The sequence below is a fragment of the Muntiacus reevesi genome, chromosome 1, assembly GCF_963930625.1.
Source record: "Muntiacus reevesi chromosome 1, mMunRee1.1, whole genome shotgun sequence".
Classification (NCBI taxonomy): domain Eukaryota; kingdom Metazoa; phylum Chordata; class Mammalia; order Artiodactyla; family Cervidae; genus Muntiacus; species Muntiacus reevesi.
The window spans coordinates 142,897,386-142,922,997 of record NC_089249.1 but is presented as its reverse complement, the minus strand read 5'-3'; the positions used below and the strand labels follow the sequence as shown (position 1 = coordinate 142,922,997).

The 25,612-nt window shown below is 37.8% G+C and overlaps 1 protein-coding gene across 6 annotated transcripts in view; it reads left to right on the top strand.

Moving 5' to 3' along the window:
- PATJ (PATJ crumbs cell polarity complex component) overlaps positions 1–25,612 on the top strand; it is a 358,862-nt gene that overhangs the window by 178,429 nt on the left and 154,821 nt on the right. For all 6 annotated transcript variants that reach the window (XM_065911864.1, XM_065911863.1, XM_065911866.1 and 3 more), the window contains exon 28: positions 20,895–21,091. In XM_065911864.1, the coding sequence (XP_065767936.1) occupies positions 20,895–21,091 (197 nt within the window). The remainder of the gene's footprint in view (positions 1–20,894; positions 21,092–25,612) is intronic.

Genomic DNA, 25,612 nt, shown 5'->3' with positions numbered 1-25,612 from the left:
TACCTAAAAGATATTGTTTTTGATAATATTAAAACATCTGAATTACCCAAAAAATGTGTTCTCAACTTAATTTTGGAGTCTTTTATTATAATTTAATTCTTAGAGAAAACAAAACTCTATATTTACTAGAAATTTTGATTAACCTAAATGATCTTGACCAGATAATGAAGAATTTGTAAGTTTTGTGTTTCTATAATGTATTCATATGTTTATGCTGCACCTTCTCTGGGCTAGGAACTCTAATCAATAAAACAGGTAGTTTCTCCTCTTATGATAGTGGAGGACACAAACAATGAACAACAGAAGACACACAAATACTGTCAAATTTCACCTAGAATTATACTTCTTCCCTGAATCTTGCTCTGATGGTTATTAAAACTAATATGTATGTACAGGGCCCTGGGCAAATATAATCAGATGATTCCCTAAGCAGGTATGCAGGGGGAAATTTGCTTCCAAAGTATCAGTTCCTAAGGGGACCAGTATACTTGGAAAAAATTATGTTGTATTCCTTTTTCTGCATTTTGCTACAGTTTGCTTTAATTACTGGAAACTGCCATTCCCACTCCCCCCCACCCCACCCCACCCCGCTCCAGAAAATATAATTAAACACCTTAATGCTGTCAGTGCCACTGCTGATCACTGTGATCTGTTGCCAGTGTGGAGCTTTTTTTGAATATCATCCAATGACTGGGTAATGACAAGGAAGCAAAATCAGCCCAAGTCTAACACAGTTTACAGCATAGTGACCATAATGAACTGCAACTCAGTGCTTTGCTAGTGATTAAAGAGCCATATTCTGTGTTCTCCTGATATTTAATATATACAACAAGTGATTATAAAGGGTATTTCAAAAATTACTTTGGGCTTTTCTCAGTGCTGTTTCAAAATCAAAACATTACAAGTTTGCTTCAAGACTCAGTAAAAATCTGAGGTCAGTAATAATCAAACTCTTTTTATACCTTGTTTTCAGGCATCTCTAAGGGTCATTAAGGTATTTTGAACTTGGCTGGGTACTTATCTTGGCTTTTAAACTTTTTTTAATAATGTGTATAAGAATTACCTAGAGATGTGTTTATTAAAAAAAACAAAAAACTATGATGACTCTTTGGCTGTATTACAAGACTTAGATTTTGTGACTGTGACATGAAGCCCAGACAACTGTGCATTTTCCTTACAGCTATCTTGGGTGATCCATGGACCACACTTTGGGAAACACTGGTCTGGGTATGATGGTGCTCTCACAGAAAGGCCTCATTGGGCATATCCACCAAGACTGACAGTGTGAAGCTGCATGTTTGAGAATGGGCACCATCTTCCTTGGTCTTTTGTGGTGGCTCAGACAGTAAAGAATCCATCTGCAAAGTGGGAGACCTGGGTTCAGTCCCTGGGTTTGGAAGATACCCTGGAGGAGTGCATGGCAACCCACTCCAGTATTCTTGCCTGGAGAATTCCATGGACAGAGGAGCCCAATAGGCTACAATCCATGGGGTGACAAAGACTCAGACACGAAGGAGGGACTAAGTCCAGCCATCTTCCCTGATTAAAGTGAATTAACTTTCCTGCTTGCTAACTAATTTCATTTTGTATTTTAAGCCTAAAGGTCATCAGTGAGCTTACAATTTGTAGATAGATCATTTGCCAACTGCATCTCCCTCCCTGAGTGATCACCTTGTATCACATCCCTCATTATCATAGGGATTTAGCAAACTGGTCAGTTTTCTCAGAGCAGTAAGTAAGGAACTGGGGTCAGATTTTAAAAAATGAGAGATGAAGATAACCCACCTATAACTTCAGTTTAGACTTGGCCTAATTGCCCCAATATCTGAGACCTAGAATAGTGAAACTGGCCTAATTAATGAAGACTCTTGAATTCCCTTCCTGGTGTTGCCATTTGTTACTGGTTGATCTCTGATTCTTCACATCCTTGATCATGAATTTTCTTGACTGGTTTCTGCACCTCTCTAAACTAAATGTGATTCAGAGGAGTTTAGATACTGATTATCCGATCAGATCTTTGTCTGCTCTTAAGAGACTGAAAGAAAGAGCCCAAGTATATTTTCCACAGTTTGTTGTGGTCCATGCAGTCAAAGGCTTTGGCATAGTCAATAAAGCAGAAGTAGGTGTTTTTCTGGAACTCTCTTGCTTTTTCAATGATCCAACAGATGTTGGCAATTTGATCTCTGGTTCCTCTGCCTTTTCTAAATCCAGCTTGAACATCTGGAAGTTCACAGTTCACGTACTGTTGAAGCCTGGTTTGGAGAATTTTGAACATTACTTTACTAGCGTGTGAGATGAGTGCAATTGTGCAGTAGTTTGAGCATTCTTAGAGATTCCCTTGTAGCTCAGTTGGTAAAGAATCTTCCTACAATGCAGGAGACCTGGGTTCGATCCCTGGGTCAGGAAGATCCCTTGGAGAAGGAAATGGCAACCCACTCCAGTATTCTTGCCTGGAGAATCCCATGGGCAGAGGAACCTGGAAGGTTACAGTCCATGGGGTCACGAGAGTCGGACATGACTTAGCAGCTAAACTACTCTACTACTACTACTTGAACATTCATTGGCATTGCCTTTCTTTGGGATTGGAATGAAAACTGACCTTTTCCAGTCCTGTGGCCACTGCTGAGTTTTCCAAATTTGCTGGCATATTGAGTGCAGCACCTTCACAGCATCATCTTTTAGGATTTGAAATAGTTTAACCGGAATTCCATCACCTCCACTAGCTTTGTCTGTAGTGATGCTTCCTAAGGCCCACTTGACTTCGCATTCCAGGATGTCTGGCTCTAGGTGAGTGATCACACCATCGTGGTTATCTGGGTCTAAGATTTTTTTTGTATAGTTCTGTGTATTGTTGCCGCCTCTTCTTAATATCTTCTGCTTCTGTTAGGTGCATAGCATTTCTGTTGTTTATTGTCCCCATCTTTGCATGAAATGTTCCCTTGGTATCTCTGATTTTCTTGAAAGGATCTCTAGTCTTTCCCATTCTATTGTTTTCCTCTATTTCTTTGCATTGATCATTGAGAAAGGCTTTCTTGTCTCTCCTTGCTATTCTTTGGAACTCTGCATCCACATGGGTATAGCTTTCCTTTTCTCCTTTGCCTTTCGCTTCTCTTCTATTCACAGCTATGTGTAAGGCCTCCTCAGACAACCATTTTGCCTTTTTTTTTGCTTGGGGATGGTCTTGATCCCTGCCTCCTGTGCAGTGTCACAAACCTCTGTCCATAGTTTCTCAGGCACTGTCTCTTAGATCTAATCCTTTGAATCTATTTGTCACTTCCAGTCTATAATCGTAAGGGGTTTGATTTAGGTCATACCTGAATGGTCTAGTGGTTTTCCCTAAGGTTTTACCTAAGTGGTTTTACCTAAGGTTGAATTAGGTACTATCAAAAGCATTGTTGTTGTTCAGTTGCTAAGTCATGTCCGACTCTGTGACCCCCATGGCCTTCAGCACACTAGGCTCCTCTGTCTTCCACTATCTCCCAGAGTTTGCTCAGATTCATGTTCACTGAGTTGATGATACTATCGAACCATCTCACCCTCTGCTGCCCTCTTCTTCTTTTGCCTTCAGTCTTTCTGAACATCCACGTCTTTTCCAATGAGTCAGTTCTTTGCATCAGGTGGCCAAGTACTGGAACTTTTGCTTCAGCATCAGTCCTTCTAATATTCAACCCTATTTCAGTGTTGATTTCCTTTGGGATTGACTGGTTTGATCTCCTTGCAGTCCAAGTTCTTTGACGCTCAGCCTTCTTTATGTTCCATACATGACTACTGGAAAAACTGTAGCTTGGAGTATATGGACATTTGTTGGCAAAATGATGTCTCTGTTTTTTAATATATTGTCTTGGTTTGTCATAGCTTTTTTTCAGAGAAGCAAGCATGTTAATTTCATGGCTACAGTCACTGTCCATGATGATTTTGGAGCCCAAGAAAATAAAATCTGTCACTGCTTCCACTTTTTCCCCTTCTATTTGCCAGAAAATGATGGGACTGGATGTCATGATCTTAGTTTTTTAAATGTTGAGATTCAAGTCAGCTTTTTCACTCTCCTCTTGTACCTTCATTAGGAGACTCTTTAGTTCCTCTTTAATTCTTAGCATTAGAGTGATGTCATCTGCAAATCTGAGGTGGTTGATATTTCTCCCAGCAATATTGATTCCAGCTTGTGCTTCGTCCAGCCCAGAATTTCACATTATGTACTCTGCCTATAAGTTAAATAAGCAGAGTGACAATATACAGGCTTGATGTACTCTCTTCCCAATTTTGAACCAACTCTTTGTTCCACATCCAGGTCTATCTGTTGTTTCTTGAACTGCAGGATGCAGGGGAGGTGATCTGGTATTCCCAGCTCTTTCAGAATTTTCCAGTTTGTTGTGATCCAGACAAAGACTTTAATATTGTCAGTGAAGCAGAAATAAATATTTCTTGCTTTCTCCCTGATTCAGCAAATGTTGGTAATTTGATCTCTGATTCTTCTGCCTCTTCAAAACCCAGCTTGTCCATCTGGAAGTTCTCAGTTCACGTACTGCTGAGGCCTAGCTTCAAGGATTTTGAGCATAACCTTGCTAGCACGTGAAATGAGTGCCGTTGTACAGTAGCTTGAACATTCTTTGACATTGCCCTTCTTTGGGATTGGAATGAAAACTGACCTTTTCCAGTCCTATGGCCACTGCTGAATTTTCCAAATTTCCTGACATACTGAGTATAGCACTTTAACAGCATCATCATTTAGGATTTTAAATACTTCATCTGTAATTCAGTTGCCTCCGTGAACTTTGTTCATAGTAATGCTTCCTAAGGCCCATTTGACTTCACACTCCAAAATGTAGCCTAGCAGTCTCCTACTGTCCGTGGGATTTCCCAGACGAGTATCCTGAGGTGGGTTGCTGCTTTCTTCTCCAGGGAATCTTCCCGACCCAGGGATCGAAACTGTGTCTCCTACATTGGCAGGCAGATTCTTTACCACTGAGCCACCAGGGAAGCCCCGTTCATACATATAAATCTCTAAAACTACAACTATAGTATTTGTGCAAAGTATATTATACAATTGTATAGTTGTGTCTGAATAATACATATACATACAATATAACACAGTAATTATTTGTTTTTATCTAATATATAATCCATAACCAAATTTCTTTATTGTCTCAAAATGTAGTTGGTTTGTTCAGATCAGAATTCAGGCAGTATCCTCACATTTCATGATTTTATTGTCTCTTTTTAAAAAAAGTTTTATTGAAATACATACAAACAGAAAAGCTGTATCACAGTTTGATGAATATTCACACACCAACCAGCATATTATTAGCACCCCGAATCACATTATGCCCTCTCTGATTCACTGTTCTTTCTTCGCCAAAGGTCAACACTGTCCTGATTTTTTTGTAAATAGATTAGCTTTGCCTGTTTTTGAACTTGATAAAAAGTTGAATTATGTGGTGTATGCACTTTTCTTTCTTGGTTTCTTTCCAACATCCATTGGATCATAGTAAAAGGAAGAGAATTCCAGAAAAACATCTACTCCTGCTTCATTGACTATGCTAAAGTCTTTGTATAGATCACAACAAACTGTGAAAAGTTCTGAAAGAAATGGGAATACCGAAGCACCTTACCTGCCTCCTGAGAAACCTCTATGCAGCTCAAGAAGCAACAGTTAGAACTGGACATGGAACAACAGACTGGTTCCAAATTGGGAAAGGAGTACATCAAGGCTGTATATTGTCACCCTGCTTATTTAACTTACAGGCAGAATACATCATGCAAAATGCCAGGCTGAATGAAGCACAGGCTGGAATCAAGATTGTGAGGAGAAATATCAATAACCTCAGATATGCAGATGACAGCACCCTTATGGCATAAAGCGAAGAGGAATTAAACAGCCTTTTGATGGTGAAAGAGGAGAGTGAAAAAGCTAGCTCAAAGCTCAACATTCTAAAAAATGAAGATCATGGCATCTGGTCCTACTACTTCATGGCAAATAGATGGAGAAACAAAGGAAATGGTGAAGGATGAAGGACTTGATTTTCTTGGGTTCCAAAATCACTGTGGATGGTGACTGCAGCCATGAAATTAAAAGATGCTTGTTCCTTGGAAGGTAAGCAATGACAAACCTAAACACCGTATTAGAAAGCAGAGGCATTACCTTGTCTCCAAAGGTCTGTAATAGTCAAAGCTATGGTTTTTTTAGTAGCCATGTACTAATGTGAGAGGTGGACAATAAAAACCACTGAGCACTGAAGAACTGATGCCTTTGAACTCTGGTGCTAGAGAAGACTCTTGAGAGTCCTTTGGACAGCAAGATCAAACCAGTCAGTCCTAAAGGAAATCTATCCTGAATATTCACTGGAAGAACTGATGCTGAAGCTCCAATACTTTAACCACCTGATGCAAAGAGTTAACTCATTGGAAAAGACCCTGATGCTGGGAAAGATTGAAGGTAAGAGGAGAAGGGGGTGACTCAGTGGTCATGAATTTGAGCAAACTCCAGGAGATGGTGAAGGACAGGGAAGCATGGCGTGCTGCAGTCCATGGGGTCTCAGAGTCAGACACAACTGAGCAACTGAACAGAAACAACAGACACTGTTCTTTCTTGGTCTTTCAACTCAACAGTATGTTTCCTGTGTTCAGATAGGTTGCCTGTAGTATTATTTGTTTGTTTTCATTATCGAGTAAAGTTCTACTGTATGAATATACAATTTGTGTTTTCAATTTACTGTAAATGGACATTTTGAGAATTACATTTCATAATCCCAAATATGCCAAGGGATCAATATAGTGTCTAACAGAAAAAGTTCAATTGATATTTATATAGTGGCTTTTATTTAATATTTTCTTATTGCATATTGATTCATTTGATTTTTGTTTCATCTAATGGGAAAATTTTAGATCTTCATGATTAGTTGAGTATTTTTTTTTCTCACGCTGTGGTCTTTTAATTGTAGTGATTCTTGTTCTAATTGACAGCCTAAATTATGTCACTTTAACATGGTTGCTTTCCTTTTCCATTCAATATTTAAAATAGATTGAATTTTTGTGAATTAAAGGAAGGAAATGACATGGCTTCTTTGTTTTTCTTCCAAATTCTGTGTGTATTACTTTTGTTTAATTCTAGCCCTGACTCTCACCTGAGATTATTGACTGCAGAGCCACAATCTTTGATTTCAAATCCCTGTCTTATCACTCACTAGCTGTGTTACTGCGCAGGTTTGTGTCTTCTCTGTGCCTTTGTTTCTTCATCTGTAAAGTTGGGGATAACAATACCTATTGCATAGGGTGTTCATTAAAATGAAATGAATTAAACTAAAGTACTTAGAACAATGTCTTGCTGTTATTATCATCCTTATCTATAGTTCTCAAGTTTTGTGTCTTAATTTTTATCTGCTGGTCCACATAATATTATCACTCTTTCTTACTGGCAAAAGTATCTACATTTAAGAGGAAAGTTTGTTTATTTGTCACATCAAATATAATTTGTTTGCACTGACACATTTTCATTATTTTCTTTATTTAGCTTGAAATTTCACTTGAGCTTTGCTTCTTACTACTAAAGTTCACATGCTGTTTCTTCTGATTGGTTTTTTTCATGTCTTCACTTCTCAAGTCTGCATGTACTAACAGAATTAAAAGTTGGTTACAATGTAAGAAAAGTAGATTAAGAAATGCTTCTCATAATCTGATTGTTTAAAAATGGAGTTGTATATTAAATTGTTTTATGTTTTTGGAAACAGACCTGGTGACTAAATGCTTCTGAAATTGTATTGGGTCTTTATTCTGGTGAGTTGGACATTTGCTGTTAAAACCCTGGGCAGTGACTTGAATTGTTTCTTTCTTGGGAGAATGGCTCTGTTACTTAGCAACAGCTAGTGTCCTGTGATGATAGGAAAACAGCCAGAGACCACACTGGAGAAATCTTACTGGCTTTTGTGGCCAAGGACAAGCGCTGATGCTTTGATACAGAATTATGAGCAACTTGGGATTCTTTTCTTCAGATAATGTTGTCATGAGGCTGCAGAATCCATGTTTAAAACAATTGTGACTGTTCAGCTGAGTCAAAAGACTGTTCTCTCTCCCTCTCTCTCTCTTGTTATTCTAGTCTGATGTTCATTGAGGGATACTAACACCTAGAGCCCAAAGAAGGGAGTTACATATCGCCTAATCTTTGATTTGTATTTAGAAAAGGAAGACATCTAGGTTATTTGGAATAGGAACTGCTTCCACTGGGCTAACACACTGTGGAAATCAATGAAAATCAATGTAAAGATTGACTATTGCAAACATTTTTAGGACATGCCAGTAATGGGTATGTTACTAAAGGCTAGTACTTCCATGATTTATCCGGGTGGATGGATGTTTGTGTATAGGAAACAAAGTATGAATTCTTTGGATTTCTTTTCTTAATTTTAGAGGAAAATCTCATTGACTTGAAATAAAATAATACTTTTTACCCCTCCTCAATGTTTTTTTTAGTGAAACTGAAATGAATATGTTTTAAAAATACTATTCTCTTATTACCTTGCCTCTTCCACATATCTGTTCCCCCGTCTACTTGTTGCCATAGAAATACGTCCCAGTACCCCTTAGAGCAAATGCCAGGCAGTGTGGGGTTCCCCGTAGTGAGGTAGAGTCTTATCTGTAGAACAATTTGTGCTGACTCAGCTGTACACAGAAAGACCTCAGCTATGACTTCTCTCTTAAATTCTTAATTAGCGAACTTGCTGGTGATTTCAGACTTTTCAAAGATAAGAAATCAGGTTTACTTTTCCCCCAAACACTAGCTAACTTTTTTTCCCTTCTCCCCTTTTGAAATTCTGGTTCAACAGTTATTATACCCACAGAATAGAAGCAATTGGTAATGGAAATTACAGAAAACATTTGAAATTGGAGAAGAAGAGGGGCAGCCCAGGAGGGCAGGAGAAAGATTGAGGTTCAGATTTCAAAGTAATTTATTGTATAGTCAGTAGATTATACTAGATTATAATTAAATTATAATATAATTCATATATGTAATATAATTATAGATTATAATAAATTATAATAGATTATGATAGAATATTTTATAGTCAATAGATGGACATGAGTTTGAGCAAGCTCCAGGAGATGGTGATGGACAGGGAAGCCTGGTGTGCTGCAGTCCATGGGGTTGGAAAGAGTCAGACATGATCGAGTGACTGAACTGAACTGATTGCATAGTCAAGACAAATCTCTCATTTAATCCTAAACTATAATTGTGGAGCCAGAGATAATCTCCATATTAGATTAGTTCTGTGTTTGACATATTTAAAGCCTGTCTTAAATTTGGTGTCTGTGAACTTTATGATTGACTGTCATGACTGCCGTAGAAAAAAAAATATTGCAATTGCATGGGAGATTAGTCTTTTATTTACAGACCCAGCTGCCCATGAGAATCATCTAAGGATCTTGTTACACAGAAAACTTTACCCTTTTTCTCAAATTTTCCTCAGACTTGCTGACTTAGAATCTGCTGGTGGAGCTCAATCATGATTCTCTTTTTTAGGTTCTGAGGATAAATTTTAGGTAACTAGCCTGGCAAATAATCTAAGACTAAAACCTAGCATTGTTTGAGTTCTCTTAAGGGAGCATCTTATTATTTAAAATTCTTCTAATCTATGAGAGAGCTGTGTTGTGAGAGTACATAGCTCTTATTTTCTTCAATAAACCTGGCCCCAACTCTGGCTAGATCATCTTACTTCTCTGAATGTCAGTCCAGCTTGCCTGCAAATGGAGGTGTTTAGAAAAATATGAGAAGGATTCAATGATGAATGATGAATTCATGATGAAATGTGAATTTTTTTTCATATAAGGAGATCTTATGATAACTTGAGGATTCTAAAGATAGCTTTTTTAATGAGGGAGAAATTGGAAGTCATTTTTGTTCTTTAAGATACTATTGGAGAAACAACATAATTTGATAAAGAAAAATTGAAGTACAAACTTCATTCAGTCTTTCAGTCAGTTCAGTCACTCAGTCATGTAAAACTCTTTGCGACCCCATGAACTGCAGCATGCCAAGCCTCCCTGCCCATCACCAACTCCCAGAGTTTACCCAAACCCATGTCCATTGAGTCACTGATGCTATCCAACCATCTCATTCTCTGTCGTCCCCTTCTGCGCCTGCCCTCAATCTTTCCCAGCATCTGGGTCTTTTCAAATAACTCAGCTCTTCGCATCAGGTGGCCAAAGTATTGGAGTTTCAGCTTCAACATCTGTCCTTCCAGTGAACACCCAGGACTGATCTCCATTAGGATGGACTGGTTGGATCTCCTTGCAGTCCGAGGGACTCTCAAGAGTCTTCTCCAACACCACAGTTCAAAAGCATCAATTCTTTGACACTCAGCTTTCTTTATACTCCAACTCTCACATCCATACATGATCACCGGAAGAACCATAGCCTTGACCAGACGGACCTTTGTTGGCAAAGTAATGTCTCTGCTTTTTATTTTTTTTATTTTTTTATTTTTTTCATTTCTTCCGGGTCTTGGTTTACCTTTATTTATTTATTTATTTATTTCAGTGGGTTTTGTCATACATTGATATGAATCAGCCATAGAGTTACACGTATTCCCCATCCCAATCCCCCCTCCCACCCTCTCCACTCGATTCCTGTGGTACATATACACCATGGAATATTACTCAGCCATTAAAAAGAATTCATTTGAATCAGTTCTAATGAGATGGATGAAACTGGAGCCCATTATACAGAGTGTGTCTGCTTTTTAATATGCTGTCTAGATTGGTCATAACTTTCCTTTCAAGGAGTAAGCATCTTTTAATTTCATGGCTGCAGTCACCATCTACAGTGATTTTAGAACCCCCAAAAATAAAATCAGCCACTGTTTCCACTGTTTCCCCATCGTTTTCCCATAAAGTGATGGGATCAGATGCCATGATCTTAGTTTTCGGGATGTTGAGCTTTAAGCCAACTTTTCACTCTCCTCTTTCACTTTCACCAAGAGGTTCTTTAGTTCTTCTTTGCTTTTTCTGCCGTAAGTGTGGTGTCATCTGCATATCTGAGTTTATTGAAATTTCTCCCAGCAATCTTGATTCCAGCTTGTGCTTCTTCCAGCCCAGCGTTTCTCATGATTTACTCTGCATATAAGTTAAATAAGCAGGGTGACAATATACAGCCTTGATGTACTCCTTTCCTGATTTGGAACCAGTCTGTTGTTCCACCTCTAGTTCTAACTGTTGCTTCTTGACCTTCATACAGATTTCTCAGTAGACAGCTCAGGTGGTCTGGTATTGCCATCTCTTGAAGAATTTTCCACAGTTTATTGTGATCCACACAGTCAAAGGCTTTGGCATAGTCAATAAAGCAGAAATAGATGTTTTTCTGGAACTCTTGTTTTTTCGATGATCCAGCGGATGTTGGCAAATTGATCTCTGGTTCATCTGCCTTTTCTAAAACCAACTTGAACATCTGGAAATTCATGGTTCATGTATTGCTGTAGCCTGGCTTGAAGAACTTTGAGCATTACTTTACTAGCGTGTGAGATGAGTGCAATTGTGCGGTAGTTTGAGCATTCTTTGGGATTGCCTTTCTTTGGGATTGGAATGAAAACTGACCTTTTCCAGTCCTATGGCCACTGCTGAGTTTTCCAAATCTGCTGGCATATTGAGTGCAGCACTTTCCCAGCATCATCTTTTAGGATTTGAAATAGCTCAACTGGAATTCCATCACTTTCACTAGCTTTGTTTATAGTGATGCTTCCTAAGGCCCACTTGACTTCACATTCCAGGATGTCTGGCTCTAGGTGAGTGATCACACCATCATGATTATCTGGGTCGTGAAGGTCTTTTTTGTACAGTTCTGTGTATTCTTGCCACTTCTTCTTAATATCTTCTGCTTCTGTTAGGTGCATAGCATTTCTGTCCTTTATTGAGCCCATCTTTGCATGAAATGTTCCCTTGGTATCCCTAATTTTCTTGGAGATCTCTAGTCTTTCCCATTCTATTGTTTTCCTTTATTTCTTTGCATTGATCTCTGAGAAGGGCTTTCTTATCTCTCTTGGCTATTCTTTGGAACTCTGCATTCAAATGGGAATATCTTTCCTTTTCTCCTTTGCTTTTTGCTTCTCTTCTTTTCACAGCTATTTATAAGGCCTCCTCAGACAACCATTTTGCTTTTTTGCATTTCTTTTTCTTGGGGATGGTCTTGATCCCTGTCTCCTGTACTATCACGAATCTCTGTCCATAGTTCATCAGGCACTCTGTCTATCAGATCTAGTCCTTTAAATCTGTTCTCACTTCCACTGTATAATCATAAGGGATTTGATTTAGGGCATACCTGAATGGTCTCGTGGTTTTCCCTACTTTCTTCAATTTAAGTCTGAATTTGGCAATAAGGAGTTCATGATCTGAGCCACAGTCAGCTCCTGGTCTTGTTTTTGCTAACTGTATAGAGCTTCTCCATTTTTGGCTGCAAAGAATATAATCAATCTGATTTCAGTGTTGACCATCTGGTGATGTCCATGTGTAGAGTCTTCTCTTGTGTTGTTGGAAGAGGGTGTTTGCTATGACCAGTGCGCTCTCTTGGGAAAGCTCTGTTAGCCTTTGTCCTGCTTCATTGTGTACTCCAAGGCCAAATCTGCCTGTTACTCCAGGTGTTTCTTGACTTCCTACTTTTGCATTCCAGTCCCCTCTAATGAAAAGGACATCTATTTTGGATGTTAGTTCTAAAAGGTCTTGTAGGTCTTTAGTTTCTAGCTATAAATTACCATTATAGCATAGTGTTCATTTCTTCAGTCTTATTTCTTAATAAAGAATTTATAAATATATAAATTGGATGGAGCTGTGCAATAAGAGAAGGCAGCTTTACATAATAATGTAGCTTGTTTTGCTTGATTTAAAAGTCTCTGGTTTTATGATGTGGTGAAATATAGCATTTAATTTATCTGAAGTGTTGGACCTGCCATCTTTTAAGGCCTTTGTAGCTATGGATTTCAATAAACACTGTAGGATAACTCAAATTCTGAAGCCTGAAAATGGTAATACAAATTTAACTAAAAATTAAAGATCATCTGTGTTATAGAACATTGGACATTTTCATTGTCTTACTACTTTTCCTGTTTTATAATGCACTGAAAAAAAGAGAGAGTGGATTGGGAGAGAGAGAGAACATAAGTAAGATAAAGTTATCAATCTTTTTTGCTTTTTAAGCTTCTTCAGTTTAATAGAGTTGATTGTTTAAAGATGATGTATACATAGTACTTTGATTTTCTAGTAGTCCTAATGGATTTTGTTATCTATGTATACAAATGAAAAGAAGAAACAAGCCATTTTTCTACTTCCTTTACCTGAAGGAATTCACTGTCTTTGCAACAAATTTTGTGTCTAATGCTTTTAGGTCTCAGATGACTTTTATGTAGCATTGTTTGGGGCAATGGCCAAAGTGCAGGCAGAGCAATTGAAGAATACCTTAGAAATCGTTTGTTTATGCTTCCAACAGGCATATATTGTATTAATATGTATTAACCACCTAATGTATACCAGGCATTAAGTGCAGAAGACAGCGGGATATACAAGAAACTGTGAGGTCTATATTCTAGGATAGGGCAATAGAAAGAAAGAATTCTAAAAAGATACTTTCATATAGTACCATGAAGACAGACAAAGAAAACTGGGTTTGCATTCTTATTTTATCAGTTTCCAGCTGGGTAAACTTTGGCAGGTTATTCAACATCAGAATCTTATTCCCATATCTTGATGCAGAGATGATCATTTCTACCTGATAGGGTGTTTTTTTAGCATAAATGAAGAAAATTTATTGGATGATTTTTAGCACAGTTTCTGCAACTTAACAGGTCCCCAATAATTTTTTTTTTTTTTTTACTGTGTTCCGAATTTATTTCTTGTGTCTGTGAACCTTCCAGAATTCAACTATGGTTAATAATCATGCATATGTACTTAGTGATATACCTGGACCAGGCATTCTTCTATGTATTAAAGAGTCCATCCCTGCTACTGCTTGTGTGGACTCGAGATCACTCTCTTTACACTATGATTCTTTATCTCTTGAATGGACTAGTTGTCTTTGCCTCAATCTCAAGAATAGGGGACTTAATTTAAGGACCCCCCGGCTGGCTCATCTTGCCGGAGGCACAGGAAACCAACCAGAATCCCAGGACACCGAGGCCTGCAGCGGGCAGAGGGCTTACTTCGTAGGCAGCCGAGTAAGGAGGTCGGACGACAAATCTCACGTCTGCCCTCCCACAGGCAAGAGGCTGGGAAACTGGAGGTGGAACTGAGGAAGAAACCGCCGTGGGGCTGAGGAAGAAACCGCTGTGGGACTGAGGAAGAAACCGCCGTGGGGCTGAGGAAGAAACCGCCGTGGGGCTGAGGAAGAAACCGGAGGTGGGACTCGGTCCCCAGTAAATTATTACTAAAACTTCAAAACCATTCAAGGATGCTCAGCTCTTTCTTGTTCTGGGATTTGCTTTTTTTTTTTTTTAACTGAACTTTATTCTATTGATCTTACCCCCTTCTCCTAAATTTTTTGTTTTGAAATAATTTTAAAAATAAAGGAAAGCTGAATAACCCTTTTTATAGGCAAATAAAGCTGAAATAAGTTGGATGTGGGGTTATTGGAAATGATAGCTAAAATGAGGTTTGAGCATTATGGAATAGAAGGTATATCTCACCAATAGGATGAGAATTGGCTAGACTATCTATAATGTTCATTGTCATTGCAGGCATTAATTGGTTTTCCAGATGATACAGTGGAGTGGATGGGTGACTTCAGCTGCTGGTATTTCTCTCAGTTTTTCTCTCTCTGAATTAGAATTACTGATATGTATGCTTGTCTTCAATGATAGATTTAAATGCCCTTGAAAAGAAATTCTGTAGTGTGCCCTTCACAACACAAGCCTGACCTGAATTTGGATTCAGTCAATATTTGTTAATTGAAAAAAATGGGAATATGCTAGTGTCATAACAAAAAAAAATTGTCCAGAATAATAGGGCTGCCAGTTTCAAAATTTAGGATAACAAATCTACAACTTAGTCCCTTGGTGGAATGTTGATGAGGGAACCAGTTTTTTGAAGGGTGTTTTAAACCTGTAGATAGGGTTTCAGTTTTTTTTAATTGTGGTAAAATATACATAACAAATACACCATTTTAACTACTTTTAAGTGTACAGTTCAGTAGCATTAAGTACATTCATATGGTTGTACAACTATGATTACTGTCCACCTCCAAATTTTATATCTTCCCAAACTGAAACTATGGAAAGGGTTTTAATTTCACACTTGACTAACACACAGTTTTAAAGCCACCTCAGTGGGCTACAGACCAGGGACAGTCACTGGAAACAGTGCTATTATTCCCTTGCACCTCACAAAGTTATCCTTGGAACTCTTTAGTATAAGTAACGCAAATAAGAGAGTCTGGGAAAGAAGAAAGTCAGCCTCTCCCTCCCCTGATTGCCATTGGAGGACAGTGCGCCTGCTTCCTTCATTCCATCGTGGGGAACCCCTGCTTCCTTTCACAAGTCTCCATTTTCCTCAAGATGGACAAAGAAGAAAAGAGTATTTTTGGCACCAACTGAAAACTAACATAAAACCTCAACATAACTGAATGATAAGGACAAAATCATGACCAAATCAGCCCCTAATGTTATTTGGAGTCTATGCCCCAGGCATTTTTAGTTAGCATCCATTTTAAGCTAACAGCCCTATTACAAATAAGAAATCTGCCATTTGTAGAGGTTCAGTATTTCTCCAAGAAACTAGTGGTGTTAAAATGCCTCAACTAAGGATTTGAACTGAATTCTAACCCTTGAGCCCTTGCTCTTTCTATTCTGCCACAAGAAGGTATTGCTAGAGATTCACCTTTTGTAGCACTTGGGTTGTTCTTCAGTTGTGATAGAGCCACTTTTTACCAAAGGAGGATCCCTCTTGATCCTCCTTTGGAGGAGGATCATTAATCGTTTGCATGTCTAAGCAGTTGAATATACAGTTAATGGTCAAGGAGGTTATTTCTTTTTTTCTCAGAAGGTTGAACAAGTCAGACAAATTTTGGAACCTGGAAGTCTTTTTATATTAATTTAACACTGAAACCTTTCTCAGCTCATTCTTTTGTTTCGGTTCCCAGGTGCATGAGATTGCATTCAGTATAATCTTTCATAGCATATTACCATCATTGGTCAGCTGGGAGTCCCTGTTTAGTTTTCTTTGCTCCCTTTTAGTCCTAGCTCTTTCCAGCCACTGTAATTAACCATTCTAATGTATTAGCTATTTGTGTTTTTGTATTTGAACTTCCAAAATATGTGTTGTGGTTTTTGTAAAGAATCTTAATTCACATAAATAGTATTATATAATGTGTTGACCCCATGCTGTTTGTCCCCCTTTGCATTCAGCACTGTTTACAAAATCGCTTTATGTTACTATTGACATTATTTTATTTTAATTATTTATCTATGTCAAAACAGAAGAGAACTTTAGTTAATTTTTGTTGCTACAGTTTTTCATAGTTTTATTGCACTATGTCCAAAGAGACAGCTTATATGATGTTGATTTTTTTGAGACTTATTGAGGTTTCTTTTATGGTCTAATATACAATCTGTTTCTGTAATTGTTCAGTGTGTGCCTCCCCAAAATGTGTATTTTCTGTCAGATGTAACATTCTCTTAAATACAATACCTTGAGCCTATTGAATTGTCAGTCTTCAGTTCATTTTTTTTTAATCTTCTTCTGCTTTATTATTTTCTGAGAAAGATGTGTTAAAATTTTATTTCTTAACTGTGGTATCATTTCTTAACTATTTTACCCTAGAAATTCAGTAAACAATACAGTTGAAAGCATAACTGCTCTGGTTGAATCTGCAAGAACAGGTCTTAAATCGAATGTACTTTCAAGGTCCCATCCCCAGAGTACCTTAAGGCACCTCTGTAGAACCTCTGAATTGGAATATTATTTCTGTAAACAAGCTATCAATTAACCCTTTAACTTTGTACTCTTGTTTCTTGTCACCCACCCACTAAATTAAGCAATTTTCAATTCAAAGCCAGATGGACTTTCACATCCCCTTCCTCATCCCTCTGCATGGAAGTTTTTACCCTTGCCATTTGGTCCACCAGAATTCTTCTTCACATAACCAAACTCTGTAACTTATTCAAAACTGTTCTTATATACCCAAAGAACAAAAAAACTAATTAAAAAAGATATATACATAATTCAGTGTTAATAGAAGCTTTATTTACAGTAGTCAGGCAATCTAAGTGCCCATCCATAGATGAATGGGTAAAAGAGATGTGGTATGGAATGGAATACTACTCAGCCATAAAAAAGATATTGCATTTGTGACATGAATGGGCCTAGAAGTTATTACACAAAGCCAGATAAAAACAAATACAAACATGATATAAAAAAAAAAACAAAACAAAAGCAAATGAACAAACTAAACAAAGCAGAAACAGACTTACAGAGAACAAACTGGTAGTCACCAAGGGTGGGGAGTGGTTGGGCAAAATAGGTGAAGGGTATTAAGATGTACAAGCTTCCACTTATTAATAAGCCATAGGATGTAATGTACAATATAGGGATTATGTTCAGTAATATTGTAATAACTTTGTATGGTTTAGCTTTGTAATAGCTATGGATGGTTACCAGACTTATCATAATGATCAATTTGTCATGTATATAAATGTTGAATTACTATTTTGTATACCAGAAACTGATATTATATGTCAACTGTACTTCAATTAAGAAAAGATAAAGAAAAAAAAAAGCCTTCTCAAATTCTGCTTCTTTCAAGAAATTTCTTCTAGCCATATCATTTCTTAGAATTCTAAAGGAAATGATTGCTCAGTTCAGTTCAGTCGCTCACTAGCGTCCCACACTTTATGACCCTATGGACTGCAGTACGCTGGGCTTCCCTGTCCGTCACCAACTCCTGCAGCTTACTCAAACTCATGTCCATCGAGTCGGTAATGCCATCCAACCATCTCATCCTCTGTCGTCCCCTTCTCCTCCTGCCCTCAATCTTTCCCAGCATCAGGGTCTTTTCAAACGAGTCAGTTCTTCACATCAGGTGGCCAAAGTATTGGAATTTTAGCTTCAACATCAGTCCTTACAATGAATATTCAGGACTGATTTCCTTTAGGATGGACTGGTTGAAACTCCTTGCTATCCAAGGGACTCTCAAGAGTCTTCTCCAATGCCACAGTTCAAAAGCATCCATTCTTTGGTGCTCAGCTTTCTTTATAGTCCAACTCTCACATCCATACATGACTACTGGAGAAACCATAGCTTTGACTAGAAGGACCTTTGTTGGCAAAGTAATTTCTCTTTTGAATATTCTGTCTAGGTTGGTCATAGCTTTTCTTCCAAGGTGCAAGCGTCTTTTAATTTCACACTGCAGTCACCATCTGCAGTGATTTTGGAGCCCCCCAAAATAAAGTCAGCCACTGTTTCCACTGTTTCCCCATCTATTTGCCATGAAGTGATGGGACCAGGTGCCATGATCTTAGTTTTCTGAATGTTGAGTTTTAAGCCAACTTTTTCACTCTCCTCTTCCACTTTCATCAAGAGGCTCTTTAGTTCTTTGCTTTCTGCCATAAGGGTGGTGTCATCTGCATATCTGAGGTTATTGATATTTCTCCCAGTAATCTTGATTCCAGTTTGTGCTTCATCCAGCATGGCATTTCTCATGATGTACTCTGCATATAAGTTAAATAAGCAGGGTGACAATATACAGCCTTGACGTATTCCTTTCCTGAGTTGGAACTAGTCTGTTGTTCCATGTCCAGTTCTAACTGTTGCTTCTTGACCTTCATATAGATTTCTCAGTAAACAGCTCAGGTGGTCTGGTATTCCCATCTCTTGATGAATTTTCCACAGTTTGCTGTGATCCACACAGTCAAAGATTTTGGTGTAGTCAATAAAGCAGAAGTAGGTATTTTTCTGGAACTCTCTTGCTTTTTCGATGATCCAGGGGATGTTGGCAATTTGATCTCTGGTTCCTCTACCTTTTCTAAAACCAGCTTGAACATCTGGAAGTTCATGGTTCATGTGTTGCTGAAGCCTGGCTTAGAGAATTTTGAGCATTACTTTACTAGCATGTGAGATGAGTGCAATAGTGCGGTAGTTTGAGCATTCTTTGGCATTTCCTTTCTTAGGGATTTGAATGAAAACTGACCTTTTCCAGTGCTGTGACCACTGCTGAGTTTTCCAATGATTGCTAGTGCAGTTAATTTAATGTTTATTCACTGACCTAAATTTACTAATTGATTAATATGTATTTAGTGACAAGCAGGTGGAGTGGTTGGAATTTCTGTTTATATAGCTGTAGTTGTTTATTAGTTGGTGTGTTTGTTTGCTTCCTCTGCTTTGTTGTATATGTATGTTGAGGGTAACTTGTGTTTTGTATCCTCTATTAATTAAGGTACCCACATAATGGCTTGTTCTTAATAGTTGACTGATGAAAACACTTTATTTACTTCAGTGTTAATGGGGGTAACTTTATTTCTATATAGAGGACAGTTTTGTTACATTGCAAGTTCTTTAATTTACTGTACTTTGCAAAATATGTTCTTTATTATTCATAAGCATGATCAGTGAAAGTTCTTTAAGATTCTCTTCAAACTCCTTATAAAGTAGACAAATTTAGCCTCTTTCTAAAATAAGCATTTGTGATTATTTCAATGTAAATTTATGTACAAAATAGCCTTTATGAGTTTAAATTTATGTACTGTCTTTTAAGGCAGTGTTTGTTATATCTGGTAAAGTGACGAGATGGACTAGGCTGTCTTCCTTCCCTTCCCCCTTAACACTAATTATTCCAGTTAAGCTTTCAATTTGCAAGGTTCCCTCTAAGGACAGTGACCTTAGTGTTAGAGCATACAGAGTTCCAGCATAGTTGCAAGGATAGCTTGGTTTTTCAGCTGATGAGATGATTGCATCTTGTGATGGAGTCACCAGCATGCCTTTGAGTGCTGGTAGCACTCCTGGCCTGAGCTGGTGCTGTTTGGTGTATAAGGCATGTTTAAAGCTGTGTCATTCTCCACACTGGCCTGCCAGTGTGGTTGCATTGCACAGGTGAAGCATAGCCAGCCACATCCTAAAACAGGTAGGTTAGGCTGTAAAATAGAGGTTGCAAGATGAAACAGAAGATCAAATAGAAGAATTATAAAATACCTATAAACCATGAGCCATTAAGTCCTTTATATTTTATTTCATTTTCTCAACTTCTGTGAAGTGGGAATTATTGTGTCCATTTTAAAGATGAAGAAGTGGAATTCCATAGAGGTAAAATGACGTATTAATTAATGGACACTGAGTAAGTGGTAGACATGTGTATTAACTTCAGATCTGACAGCTAAATCAACATCCTTAATTCTCCTTGTTTTTACTCGCCTAACACCCAGTATTGTTTTGTACCCTTTGTATTCTTTAAATAAATGTGATTATATAGAGTTAATGGTTGATTTTCTTTCCTACTGGACTTCAGGTCCATGAGAGTAGATCCATGTCTGTTTTGTTCAACCAACAGACCAAACGCTTTGCTTGGCACATAGCTGGTGATCAATATATATTCTTTGTTTCCCTTGTTCTTTTTTTGAAGGGAAGCAAGTAGTGCAGACAGGCCAGGTTTTCCACCACATAATGTTGACTCTCTTAGGTAAGAAAATGTGTAGAAAATCTAGGCCAGCTCTTGAACCTGAACAGTCAGGGAAGGTTTTATGGGGAGCCATCTCCTTAGATGGAGATCAAATAACCTTTAACTATAACCTTTATATAAGGCTGTGAATGACCTCAAGTACTTCACTTACAAGAAGGGACAATTCAAATGTAGAGGCATCAGTAAAAATGGGGAAATGCCAATGCCTTGATAATATAAATTCAGGTGCTCTAATTAATTTTTTAACCTTTTTTTTAATTAGAAAAAATCAGGCAAAGATATGCAGACCTGCCTGGAGAACTCCACATTATTGAACTTGAAAAGGATAAGAATGGACTTGGACTCAGCCTCGCTGGTAACAAAGACAGGTCACGCATGAGCATATTTGTGGTGGGAATTAACCCTGAAGGACCTGCTGCCATGGATGGACGAATGCGTATTGGAGATGAACTGTTGGAGGTGAGGGGGCGTATATTCTTAATTTTTGTTTGGGTGAGATGATTGGATATAGAGGGTAGTGTATAAGATGATGAAGTAGAAGAGTAAAATGTTATAAATTGCATTTTCTTCAACTGTTGTCATTTTCCCAAGCAAGAACGAAAATCATATTGTTGCTTACAGTTACTATTGGCTGCTTGAATCAAGACTAACCTCACAAAATAATTTAAGGGCCTTTAAGTAAATTCTCATGAAAACGTATTAAAAGAATGGAGCTTGTTTTTGAATATAAATTCCAAAAGATTCAACACTAATTTGTGTATTAATCTGACATTATTAGTATTTAACAAAATCCTTTTCAGCTTCTGAATTAACTGTAAGTATAACATTTGTTTTTGTTGCTGTTGTTGTTTAGTTTTTCTGAAAGGTGTTACAGCCAACAAAATCTTATGAACTGGTGGTCAAGGACTGGTTAATATCTGTGAGTTGGTAATGTGGTTAAAGTCACAAAGGTTCCTTATTTAGGAACAGGAGAGAGAAAAGAGAAGTTAGGGAGGGGACTGATCCTCTGCTACTATTCCAGATGATTTCATCAGTAATCTGAAAAGGTTATTCTCATATTTGTAAACTTAAAGTCAGGGTCTCTGCTCTACTGCTAAGTCACTTCAGTCGTGTCCAACTCTGCATGACCCCATAGATGACAACCCACCAGGCTCCCCCATCCCTGGGATTCTCCAGGCAAGAACACTGGAGTGGGTTACCGTTTCCTTCTCCAATGTATGAAAGTGAACAGTTAAAGTGAAGTCACTCAGTCTTGTCCGACTCAGCGACCCCATGGACTGCAACCTACCAGGCTCCTCCGTCCAGGCAAGAGTACTGGAGTGGGTTGCCATTGCCTTCTCCCTCTGCTCCGAGTTTATTTTATTTTTATATTTATTTGCCAGTTCAATCATTCATTAATTCAACTAACAGTTTTTTGAGTATCTCTTAGGGCTGGATACCAAAAAAGAGATGAATACTCCAGTCCCTTCATTCAGATAGCTCACAGTCTCGAGGAAGAAAAGAGACATAAAAGATTGTTGCACAACAAAAGTGAAAAAAAAAAAAAAAGATTATAATAAAAGCAACAATATGTACTTGGTGCCAGACATAGCTTTACTGAGATCACAAAGTAACGAGGTGAGGTCGCAAAGTTAACGAGGCTTTGGGATTCAATATCAGGCAGTTTGACTTCTTAGCTGTTTGTTAACCAGTGTGCTCTACGGCCTCTTGGATAAAATACTCCAACACTTGAACATTTAGGAGAGCTGAATCACAGAGGCACTGAGTGTCAGATGCTTACTTCACATGAGGCCTTACTAATTTTTCATTTTATAATTTCCTCTGCAGACTCTACTCAGAATAGAATTCATAGTCATCTGTAATGTGACTTGCCTAATAATATCTACAGCCAAAGCTGTTCAGACACAACTCTAAGATCGTTAGTATCACCCTCTGTCTTCCCAGCCTTGGTAGTTTCTCCCCATTTTGAAACCCGTTTTCACCAAGAAGTCACTCCTGGAATTACTTTTCTTGTTGTTTGTAACATAGCATTATGAAAGCGACCCACATCGGGTAGTAGTATTGACTAGCATAATCATCAAGTAAATAAAAATCAATGGTATTAATATGGATTAACCAGTAAAATTCTTTGCTTCAAGTTCATTTCATTTAGAGATTTCTTCATAAACAAAACTAAAGTGATGGTGGTGGTAATAATGATGAAAGTAAAAGCTAGTTTACTGAGCTACCCCTAGCATTTTACCTATGTACTAACACATTTGTTTTCTTAAGAGCCCTATATGGTAAGTACTGTTATTATCCCAATTTTTTGGATAAGAAAACTGCGTAAGTAACAGAATTAAGTTGCTAAGAACCCAGGTTTGCCAGACTCCAAGATCTGTGCTCTTGCAACTGAAGTATACTGCATTCTCCACGGTACTTCCGGCAAATCCTGTCTGTTTAGATCCATGAGAATCCTGACTTATGATATTCTAGGCTTTAGGAAACCATATATATTAAATCATACTGCTGTATTATGCACACCTAAATGCATTATTTCCTGTCTTGTGTGGTACATGGAAATGTTCCAAAAGCTATCATTTGGAACATGACGATTCTAGTTCTATTTTCTCTGCCTTATTAAGACTCAAGATGGAATGACTGATGTCATCCAGACCAAGAAGAGAAGTGGTATGTTATTTCTGTGTCTGACATTTTATTAGATAGAGGAAATAGATGAGCTAAGGCTGCAGGGTGATGAGAGTGTTTCATAGGCCATACAGTAAAGTCAACATTGTGTGCAGGGCAGAGAGCGCTAGACTAGGAAGACCTACTTTAATTATTCCAGTTCTTTCAGTTATTAGTTACATTTCAGAAGGGATTTTAATATAGTATAGGGCACATGGTTGACTATTAATCAGATCATATTTCCTCTCTTAAAGACAGAAACTTCAGGTATCTGTTTTCTCTCTAGGCTAGAAGCTAGAAGAGCTTTCCTGAATAAAAAAGAATATTAGCAGCTTGCTTTTTCAGACCCCTCCTATTCCCTCCTTTGACTTTCTGAATTTGGTCCTCTTGTTGCTCTTCGGTAATTTTATCTTCATTCAGAGATTAAAAGAATGAGAAGATTAAACATGGCAATAAATTAATCCCCCCATACTCTCCACGGAGTCTTTTATTTAAGTAAAATAAAATTAAAAGTTGGAATACAGAGTCTAGCATCACACATCTTTGATTCTAACCCTCAGTTACCTTCTTTATCAAATGGAAATTTTTTATTCATTTAGCACATACTTTACTAGGCATCTTTTGTGTAGGAGGAAGTATAGGAGCAAGGTGCTGACTTTACATGGTGAAGAAAATCCATCATCCTTTTCTCATAGAGCTCACAGTCTAGTGATTGTGTAGCTTCAACCTCAAAGAGTGTTATAAGAATTAATGAGAAGATAGGTCACATTTTGCCACCACATCTGGCACTTACTAATACCATAATACATCTCAACTGATAATATTTATAAAAAACATTTTATGTGGATTTGTGGGTCTCAGTTCTTTTTAGCTTGTTTATATTAATGTGTTTGTCTCCAAAAGTATGTTCCAGAGGGAAACCATCATACTCTCCAGTAGCTCCATGCAGCATCTTGAAAAGCTGAGAGAGTAGAAAAATGCACAGACTGGATTCTTATGCAGTTATAAGCCATCTTCTCATGGGCTTCTGGCTTCTAGGTCAGGGATGACAGTAAAAAAATCATGTGGGAAACATTTTCCTGGTTTCTTTTTATAGCTGAGAAAAAATTTCAGTCATTTCTCTATGATATGTGAAGAATTTGTTTATAACATAATATCAAATCCAATGTGCTTTTGGACTGAGAATAAGGCATTGATATAATGATGAGAACCATGAAAGCCAGAAGCCAGTGTTAAAATAGCTGTTCTTGGATATGCAGTGTATTAGATGTTGTTGAAGGAGACTGCATCATGAAGGAGGCATTTACAATGGGCTTTTAGATCATACTTACTGGGTTAGAGCAAATCTTGTGTATTTGCTTACCCATCTGCACTTCATTTATTTTTGTCAATTGAGGTAAAGTTATCCATGTATTGATCAGTCTTACAATTCTATTTGCTCGTATTATTTCTCATAATTGCTTTGTTGTTTTCATTATTACTTTCCTCACAGTCCCCTTTTATTTAGGATTGATCTGACTTTTTCAGGCCCTCAGATGTAGTTAATTTATAGGAAGTAGAAAAGAGCATAGTCAAACGTACATTGTAGCTTACTGGAAGTGAGAAATTCTGCATCTCTTCCGGAGCCCTGTCCATGACTGATTTTTGGCACAACTCCTGCCAGCAGTTTTGTTTCTGTAGGACTACATCATTACAGTGCAAGAGCAGTCAGCAAGTTCTGTCGATTGATGGCTCAGTTCATGTATAAAAGAAATCTTACACTGAGCCCCCAGAAGACAATGTGATTAAATCTCAGCTTCTTTCTCCTTTACTAGGATGCTAGTGTGGGGGTTCTGAATTAATTTCAAAATGCATTAGCATATAATTACCATGTAGACTGGAATGAGACTTTCTAGGGTATTGGCTTTCCCTAAGCAATTAGTCCCAGAAAATACACAGGCCCGGGCATGGTGCTGTCTTGTGAATATAGGATTTATTTATAATCTTCCCTACAGGGCAAGTGTGGGAAGAGAGCTGATAGTGCCATGTGGGGATTGGAATGATTTGTCAGGTGAGGGAAGCAGCCAGAAGGAACAGCGTGGGTGGCATTTGGAAGTGTGCAGTGGATGGGCTTGCATGTCTGGCTCCCACACCCTTTAAGACAGATGAAGTTCATTCCCTTTGTGACATTTACCTGTAGCATAGCCTAACTTAAATCTTATTATTTTTGTATGTGTATAATAGGTTTATTTAAGAACCATTGAAAATAAAAAGTATGAATACTGCCTATATTTGCCAAGAATAAAGACATAGAACTATAGGTAAACTCAGATC